The sequence below is a fragment of the Hydractinia symbiolongicarpus genome, chromosome 6 (genome assembly GCF_029227915.1).
Source record: "Hydractinia symbiolongicarpus strain clone_291-10 chromosome 6, HSymV2.1, whole genome shotgun sequence".
NCBI classification, from domain to species: Eukaryota; Metazoa; Cnidaria; class Hydrozoa; order Anthoathecata; family Hydractiniidae; genus Hydractinia; species Hydractinia symbiolongicarpus.
The window spans coordinates 25,961,255-25,968,820 of NC_079880.1; the positions used below are offsets into that span (position 1 = coordinate 25,961,255).

Sequence of the window (7,566 nt, forward strand, 5' to 3'; positions counted from 1 at the left end):
GAACTGTAATGATTTAAATTCTGCCTGTGGTGGATGATAGAACATTTTGTTTTGTAGTTTAATATATTGTTACATGTAAGTGTATTTATATTTGTGTGATCTATATTTTAATGCCTGTATACGTCTGTCCGTCCGTCTATCACGCAAAATGGTAGCTTAGCTGCGACGGGTGAACCCGTGGATTTTTCCACGGGCTAACGACTAGTATAGTTAAAAACCGAATGCACAAAGCTTTTGTTTGAAGTAAAGTAATGAATTTTTAATTATTTTTCTCCTAAGCATATTGCTAATTTAATCGCTCCTAGTTTAGATCTGATTTTTGTGTATTGTACATGAAAATGTAATTATTTTCTTTATTATAATGCTAAAGGCAAAAATGGTAGCTGTAAGTAGCAATGAGGAAATTTCCATGGGCATGTTCATATTTTCAAACTTAGTTGTTTATTACAGGAGGGGGTGTGGGTACGGGCTGGAATATGATTCCTTGATGATGACAGATGTGAAAAAAAATGTCTTTAGGTTTACTGTTTGTTTTAACAGCTAGATATTTTCAATACCTTTAGAAATTTTGTGAAATCTTGGGAGAGATATGGAATGTTCCATACTTTTCTTTAGAAAAAATAACATTTTTTATAAAATGTCGACTGTATTAAGCAATCCAGTTAGATTGATGCAGTTGTTTACACGAAGACAATACATGCAATGTGGCTGTGGTGTGATGGCTACTTTGAAGCATCAGAGAACTTCAAAAATGTTAATCAGATGCTCCACGCAACAGGTATATGCTTGCAGAAATTTGTTTTTATTTATTTATTTTATTTATTTATAAGCTTCATTCTCTTTCATTCCTTCAATGCAAAGTCGTTGGTAAATTTGAATGTAAGATTTAGCAAACTTGAGATAGTCAGTAGTTAAATTAAGTTTGGTTTGAAGCAGAAAAGTGAGTTATTGTGAGTTTAATCAATAAAAGCGCCAGTATATAAATCCTCTATTTAAGTCTGTTTTAAATAATCGGAAAAGAATTTTACAATGAAGACGGTGTAGTGGTAGCGCATTTGCCTTGTAATCATAACTTTTCAGGTTCAAGTCCCCACTCTGGCGCATTGGAAATGTAGTGTTGTCATCCCATTTGATGCCACTGATTAACCGCGAACTGGTTTTATTGGCAGACAAGCAAGTTAGAACAATGCTTTACATATCTCTGGCGGTAATGTAACATAGAGTAGGAGGAGAGGAAGGGCCAGTCATTAGAACTCAAACATTAAAACTTCACTTTACTTTATTCTTGGCCACTATTTCTCAGCCACTTATGACATCACAGCACAGGTCTCTCGATGAGTGGTTTTTATTCAATGGATGGTTTTTATTATAGACTGATGTTGGGTTGGATGCACCAAAAGACACAGTCTCATATCAAGTTGGTTCAATCATTGGCAAAATAAAATATAGCCTAGCAAAATATACAGTATGTTCTATTTCTTAATTTTTCTTGTTGCATCTCATGTTAATAGAAATTAAGGTTTTAACCTTTTCAGTGCTTCAAAAATTTATTTGACTTTTAATAATTATCAAGTTTTATTGCCAAGAAGGTTTTTTTTGTCCTGTTTCTTGTTTTTTGTTACAATGATGCATAGACTGATAAAATTGCCTAACACAATCTTAATATATTTTCACACCACTGTCACTCCTCACAATTGCTAGCCGTAGCCTAATTTTTTGAGGACTACTATTTATGTGGACATATCTATAATGTAATTACTTTGCGTTTATCATTAATTAGTCTGTAGGTTTAACCTCAAAGAAGCTATATGAATGCTGTGCCGAAGGAATTTACCATGAAGAATTTTTCAAAGGTTCGTGTTTTAGAGACGAAAACACGTTATTAGAATTTGTTGTTCTTAGTTTCCACTAGATGTAAAAATCAATTCGTGTTTGTGCAATGTACGGGAATCCATCTTCAGAGTTTAGCCAGACCTGGAAAAACTTGGAGAACTTTGAAATGGGGATAATTCTTATAATTTTAAACTTATTTTCATTTGATTTTAGTTCAGATTAAGATAATAATGCTTGTTACAAAGATGTTACTTTGATTTTATAATGGTAGGAAGCAGATAATAGAGTAAAAAAAAGAAGAATCCTTATGATTTTCGATAACGATTATTTACTATTTTGAAAAAATGCTCAGCGATAATATAATTAAAATTCATAGATCCCTCAGGAAAAAATTAACACAATTTCGATAGAACACACAGGGAAAATGAGGGAATTTATTTTTTGATAAGAACGTAGTTTGACAAATGTCACTAAATATGATAAAGATAGGGTGAGATAGACTGTGTTGAAGTCAGCTGTTATATTACAATCAATTTTGAAAGTAGTTGCAGTATCTACAATCTTTAGCCTTTATACTATTTCAGCTTGTGATATGCCAGACACATTTCAATCTTGGTTCTATGTGATGCAGTTACACATATGGTACGTTACTACCTGATGCGTAGTTAGGTTAGCTAGTAAATACTCCTCTGCCCAAAATCCACCTTGTCTCCTTGATGTGAGCATGCGTCTGGTTGTGTTCTTTGCTTTCAACCCTCTTTCTTTGAGATTACCGCCATTCCTCTAATTTAGTGGAAGGGCTAATAATCAATGGAAACAAATTATCTTGTTTCGAAAATTAAATTTTGGTCTAAAATAAGACGAACATTTGACCTTAGTCACACTAAAATAAAGACAAAACAAACATTTTTTTTATTTTTTTTTATTTCCTTTTTTCCTAACCCTCCCCCTTTTTCATCGTTTTCCGTTGTGCTTATTTTTACTTCTGTCACAGCTGCTTCTGCCATTTTAATAAGTAAACTTTCATTCGATTTAAAAAACAATATTCGGTGGAGAGTTTCAATTCAATAACGAAAACATGTCCCCTGAATTATCTGATTTGCACTCTAGTTAGAGGTAAATCCGACCCTAGTCGCATTAAATTAGAGAAAAAAAATTAGTGAAAAGAGTGTCGCACCAAAAATTAAAGGAAATAAATTAAGGGAATTTTGAAAAAAGGTTATTCGTAATAATTAGAAGGTGTATGACATTAGAGAAATGTCTTTTTTCAAATATAACTTTATCAATGTTTCCTCCGTCCATCTCCAGTTGAAATAATTTTTTGTTTTTTCGATGTGGAATCATGATTTTAGAAATACCGTATTTGTGCAGCATGCTACCAATACGATATGAGGGTTAAAAAACAATTAAAAACACGGTTTTGAAAGATATTTTTTGATTGTGCTTTTTCGCCATTTTGTGACGTGTTTTTTAATGCTTAGGATGATATTAGTGCGCCTGCGCGTTGAGGGCAAGCATGGTAAAAACATTTCTTACAAAATGGTTGAACTCATGTGGAAAGATGTGGAGCAGAGGATGAAATTGATTGGTGTAAGTGTAAAGATTTTTACGTTGCTTGTTTGATAAGCCTAATACCGTGTTTTTAATTTTAAGCATTTAAGATAAGTAGACCACTTGTAACTTCCTTTAACTTAAGATCAGGTCTTTAGTAAGGTATTAAAGATAAAGCTTAAACGTAATATACCTGTAACAAAAAACATAGCAGTCCGTTATATATATATAGGTTTCATGAGATAAGTCACAGTATCATACTACATGTGTCGGAATTGTGATAAAGAATATATTCACGTTATTTTAAGGTTGAGGATACAAGTGAACGGAGAGAAACATTACAAGAATACGCTCAACAATTTTTCGGTCTTATTATCGCGTACGACGAGGTTGGTTTACATTTATTCTTGTTTTATTGCCAACTTGGATTATATATTCTGTAGATAGTTCATTGAATTTTATGTCAGATAAAATACCAACGGCCTGAGTTGACAAGAAAATACTGACGTTCTTTTTGACAGTATAATATTCCGACGTCGTAATTCAGTTTTGGAATGCCGACATTATAAGTTCTAACCTTCTTTCGTGGTTTTGTTGGGTTGATTTTGTAAGTTTTTACACGAGACCTGCTTTTTAGGGCATTCTGGGTCATGACAGAGTCCTTGCGTCTGCTTTGTGGAGGTATGTGTTTAACCAAAAATGTTTTTTTATAGCTTCGTTTAGAACTGTATCTACAGGTTTCATGCTAATGAGACAAAATAAAATGGCACCGTCTGTTGCTTATTTAACATTGTAACGCTTGATTGAACTGTGTGTCCTTAACTGTACTCAGACAATCTATCAGATAGGATTATCGAACCTTCAATCTCGTAACTTTAGTCAACTGTTCTCCTGCTATTTTTATTCAAACTATTTTACTAGGTTGTTTTTTCTCAATAGAGCTAGCCATGATACCGTAATTCTTCTAAAAAGCGCTGCATCTAAAATCATGAAATAATCGGTCTGTGTGAAAGCTTCAGAACTTTATTTTTCTTGCCAGAATGTAGTAAAGAGGCTTAATGTTCATAAAAAAATTGTGCATAACTTTTTGTCCTAAATAATAACTTTTTTTGTAGGAATCTGTTTTACAACAAACATAATACAGATGCAGAGAGTTTAGCTCATATGGTTGGTTACGTCAGAAGACAGGTAGGGCTTGGATACATAAATTATGAAGAGGGACAGGGCCAGTTCATAGGAATACGTCAATTTAATTTGCACTCTGTAATTTTTCCGCTTCGAAGTGGAAATGGGGAAAAATTAAATTCCAAATGTGCACTGTAAAACACTTTTTTGTTTTGATTTGTGAGCAAAGTTTCGACGTGTATAAAAGAATACCTGTTTAAATTCAACCCCTTGGCAAAATTTCTCTTGGGTGAGATTTGGTCAATCAAAAACCGACTATTCACGAAATTAATAACAAATAAAACTATCAGACCATACGAGATATGTCAAATGAATTTCGCATTTCAGTTTGCAAACAACGAATAACTCTTCTTGTAATTCGCCTAAATGAATTAACTTAATGAATTAAGTTGACCCATCGAATTACGTCCACGCTAAAATAAATAAACTTTTTGTTTATAAAAAGCCCTGCGTACAGAAAATCGCGGTTTATATCTTGTTAAAGGATGGTTTCTAAAAGAAATCTTTTTTAAAATAAACTTTATTTACCAGCTAAAAAGTACTGGAAACTAAAGATTTCAAAATTGCTCACCTGAATATAGCTTCTAGCAAAACAACGATGTCTTCAAAAAAAAGGAAAGGATAGTTTTTGGCAATTTTGTTTAACATATTAATTTTATATTACCCAGTAGTTTCACGATAGGATTAAGGTATGTTTTCGTAAGTGCAATCTTTTAAGGCGCTTTTTCGTCGTCACTGTGCAGCGTCCGTTTATAGAAAAAAAACAGGAGAACTTTTCAATAGAAAAATCAATTTGCAAAAAGAACTTTAAAAAAAAAAAAAATGAAGTTTGAACGATTGGGAAAAAGGTTTAAATTTGCATGGAAAGTCAAGGTATTTATTTTTACAATTTAGATGCAATACTTAGATGGTCAGAATTCAGACACCATTATGTTGGAAGGTGAAATCAAGTGGCTTCCGCTCGACCATGAGGCGCCGATGAGTATAAAACAAGAGATTCCCGACCCAGGTTAATACGACGGTACCGAAGAAATATAAAATTATAATTTTGCGCAAAGTTGTCTGAAGAACGTAGTGGATGTAGAAAACATGGTAGACTGTTCATATGTTTATTTCACCAAAATATTTTTGTAGAAAGAAAAAGTTGTAAAACATTAAAGTAATCACTCGAAAATTGTTAATTCAATGCGTAAACAATTTAGGTTCGCTTCAATATTATTGAAGTTCTCTGTACACGTCAAGTTTGCAAGTTGAAATGTTTTCATACAAGTAATGATATTTGAAGAGTTTCTGATGTAAAAACCTTTCTAACTTCAACAAATATGACATCAACTTTGTGAATGATATTTCTTCGTCACGTTACTGTACTGTGTGTTTCATGTTACTAAATTATCGCATTTTCTCAAACTAGTCGTTAGCCCGTGGAAAAATACACGGGTTCGCCCGTCGCAGCTAAGCTACCATTTTGCGTGACAGACGGACGGACGGACGCTAATAAAATTCTTTGCTTATGATTCCTTTATAAACCCAGACCTTGATTAGAGATAAGGGTCGGGAAATTAAGTTATTTGTTGTCAGTAAAACAAACCTACTTGATTTGCTCATACCTGTTTCTTGGAAATTTGGGTGATTTGAAAAGTCGTAAAACTCGGAAAACAAAGTAAGATTGGAGGCTGAGTTTGGGCAAATTATACCTTAATAAAGATGATTTTGATCTTAAGACATCTCGTGTATTGCATTGATTATAACGTTTCCGATATTTTGAATCTTCGTTCTTTAAACAATAGCCGAGTGATACAAGGAAACTGGTTTATTTGTGAGTTTTGTAATCTAATTTCACCGTTTGTTGTGGCAAGAAATCCTTTTTTAGCAACAGCAACCAAGCTTTCGCGCTTCAACAGTTTTAATTTTTTTCTTAAAGGCGTGTAATGGAGCATGTTCTGATTTTCAATAAAATTTTCATAATATTGATTTCTCATTTATATCTTTTAGCTTTTACAATAAAAAATATTTGGTGGCCTGTTTGTGACGGAAAACGATGGTATTGGCAGGGTGTCCTGTGTGAGAAAATTTGTCAGGAAATTTTCGTGTTTTTACAAAGTTTTCGGAAATAAATTTTCAGCATTTTAGGAAAGGTTTTCAATGTTGTTTTTATCTTGAACTTGTATTTGTTTCTTCATTATTATTATTTTTTTCTTCGTGTATATTGAAATCATCTAAAATCTCGAGAGTTCCAAATGACCGTAGAAAAAAGTAGGAAAGTAAGTTCGAAAAATGTTAGGACTCTTAGCTAAATATGTCAGGAATGTCAAAAAATCGAAGTCCAGCTTTCGAGCACACCCTGGTTAGAGGCCACGCCTCGTACTACCTAGTGATTAGTTCAGCGCGCCCAGTCCGTTAAGCGCCCGCCCCTAGGATTTCCAGTAATTTATTTGTTTTTCATTTAATTTGTCAACAACCTCGTCCCCAGATCTATCACTTATCTACAAGTCAGCACATCCTAGGGATGGGATATAATTAACTACCATCTTGATATTGCAAAACGTTTTAACACACAGTTGTACCAAAAATATTTATGTTTCCCAGGGCCTTATATGCATTTTTGCACCTTCAAGCAGTTATTATGCAACCTCATTCCCAGAACGATTTTTTATCTTTTCTTGATATAAGACGGCAGGATAAGAAGTTTATAAACTGTCCTGCTTTTAGTAGTACTAGTTTGTTTAATTTGAACATCCTCGTTGTCAAGAAATCGCTTTTAATTTTAATTTTTTGTAGCTGTTCACATACTATGCAGTAGTAATGCCAAGTACATGAAAAACTCACCAGAACCCTGAGAGAGAAAGGGTTTCTATAACACTGGAAAACAAATCTTTCTAATGTAGCCTAACTTTGGGCAGTTTTACCCTATTTGGTGCATAATGCACTCCGGTCATACAAAGTTTGTGTGAAAGTTACTTCAAAGTCAATTATTTCATAGATCCTTATTCGCTAAAT

General features: G+C 33.3%; 1 protein-coding gene across 1 annotated transcript; it reads left to right on the forward strand.

Moving 5' to 3' along the window:
- Positions 1–496: 496 nt before the first annotated feature.
- Positions 497–5,743, forward strand: LOC130647859 (ubiquinol-cytochrome-c reductase complex assembly factor 1-like). Its single transcript, XM_057453850.1, has 9 exons — positions 497–778; positions 1,373–1,465; positions 1,781–1,853; positions 2,418–2,475; positions 3,315–3,423; positions 3,693–3,773; positions 4,022–4,065; positions 4,500–4,572; positions 5,464–5,743. The coding sequence occupies exons 1-9, from the start codon at positions 590–592 to the stop codon at positions 5,581–5,583; spliced, it is 840 nt and encodes a 279-aa protein (XP_057309833.1). The 5' UTR covers positions 497–589; the 3' UTR covers positions 5,584–5,743.
- Positions 5,744–7,566: the final 1,823 nt, after the last annotated feature.